This window comes from Penaeus monodon, chromosome 20 (genome assembly GCF_015228065.2).
Source record: "Penaeus monodon isolate SGIC_2016 chromosome 20, NSTDA_Pmon_1, whole genome shotgun sequence".
NCBI lineage: Eukaryota > Metazoa > Arthropoda > Malacostraca > Decapoda > Penaeidae > Penaeus > Penaeus monodon.
The window spans coordinates 2,641,367-2,642,073 of record NC_051405.1 but is presented as its reverse complement, the minus strand read 5'-3'; the positions used below and the strand labels follow the sequence as shown (position 1 = coordinate 2,642,073).

At 46.3% G+C, this 707-nt stretch overlaps 1 protein-coding gene across 1 annotated transcript in view; it reads right to left on the bottom strand.

Moving 5' to 3' along the window:
- The window catches only part of LOC119585540, a gene marked incomplete in the record, with an annotated part of 8,462 nt that overhangs the window by 1,782 nt on the left and 5,973 nt on the right, over nt 1-707 (bottom strand). Inside the window, 1 exon segment of the mRNA XM_037934165.1 lies at nt 93-126. Coding sequence (XP_037790093.1) covers nt 93-126 — 34 coding nt within the window.

Below are 707 nucleotides of genomic sequence, written 5' to 3'. Positions count from 1 at the left end.
ACAAAGTAACCCCTTTGAAGAAGCAACAACGAGCTACATGAATCCGACCCTCATCGGCACTGACCGCAAGGCCTGCGTTGATGCGGACTTACGTAAATCCTCATGCTGCTTCGACGGGAGTGTGAGCTAGTGTACGCCAAGGGGCCGGTGGGGGACCAGTTTATATAGTCGGCCTCCGCCTCCTCCTGCTCATCCCGAAGGAGGCGTGACCCTTCAGGTACCTTCTTTTACTTTTTTTTCCTGGGACTCGGGAAGCTGTAAAGGGTGTTCCCTCCCCCCAAAAATATACGTTTTCCCAAATAGATTTTTTGTGTTACGTAGACATATTTTTCCCTTTATTACGTTTTGAAATAAAGGAAAATTAAAAAGCCCGTCGGGAGCGAAAGACCTTGGCGAGAGGGCGGGGGGCCGCCAAAATAGGTAAAGTACTGGCAAAAATCCCCGCGTGGCACAGGGGGTGGGGGAAAAAGTCACACGAGCGGAGCAGAAGGGAAAGTGTTTGCGTTTTTAGGGGTGTATGGGTTTTACAAAGGAAAGGGTGTTACAAAGTTTCGTATTCATGTAAATATGGGGGGAAGGACGATGGAAGGGTTGGGGGATGGATGGCAGGAATTTCATTCCCGGGCCTTAATATATATTAAAATTATATGTATTTTTTAATGTAAAACCCCACTTTCACATATGTATAGGGTTTTTATTATTTAAAA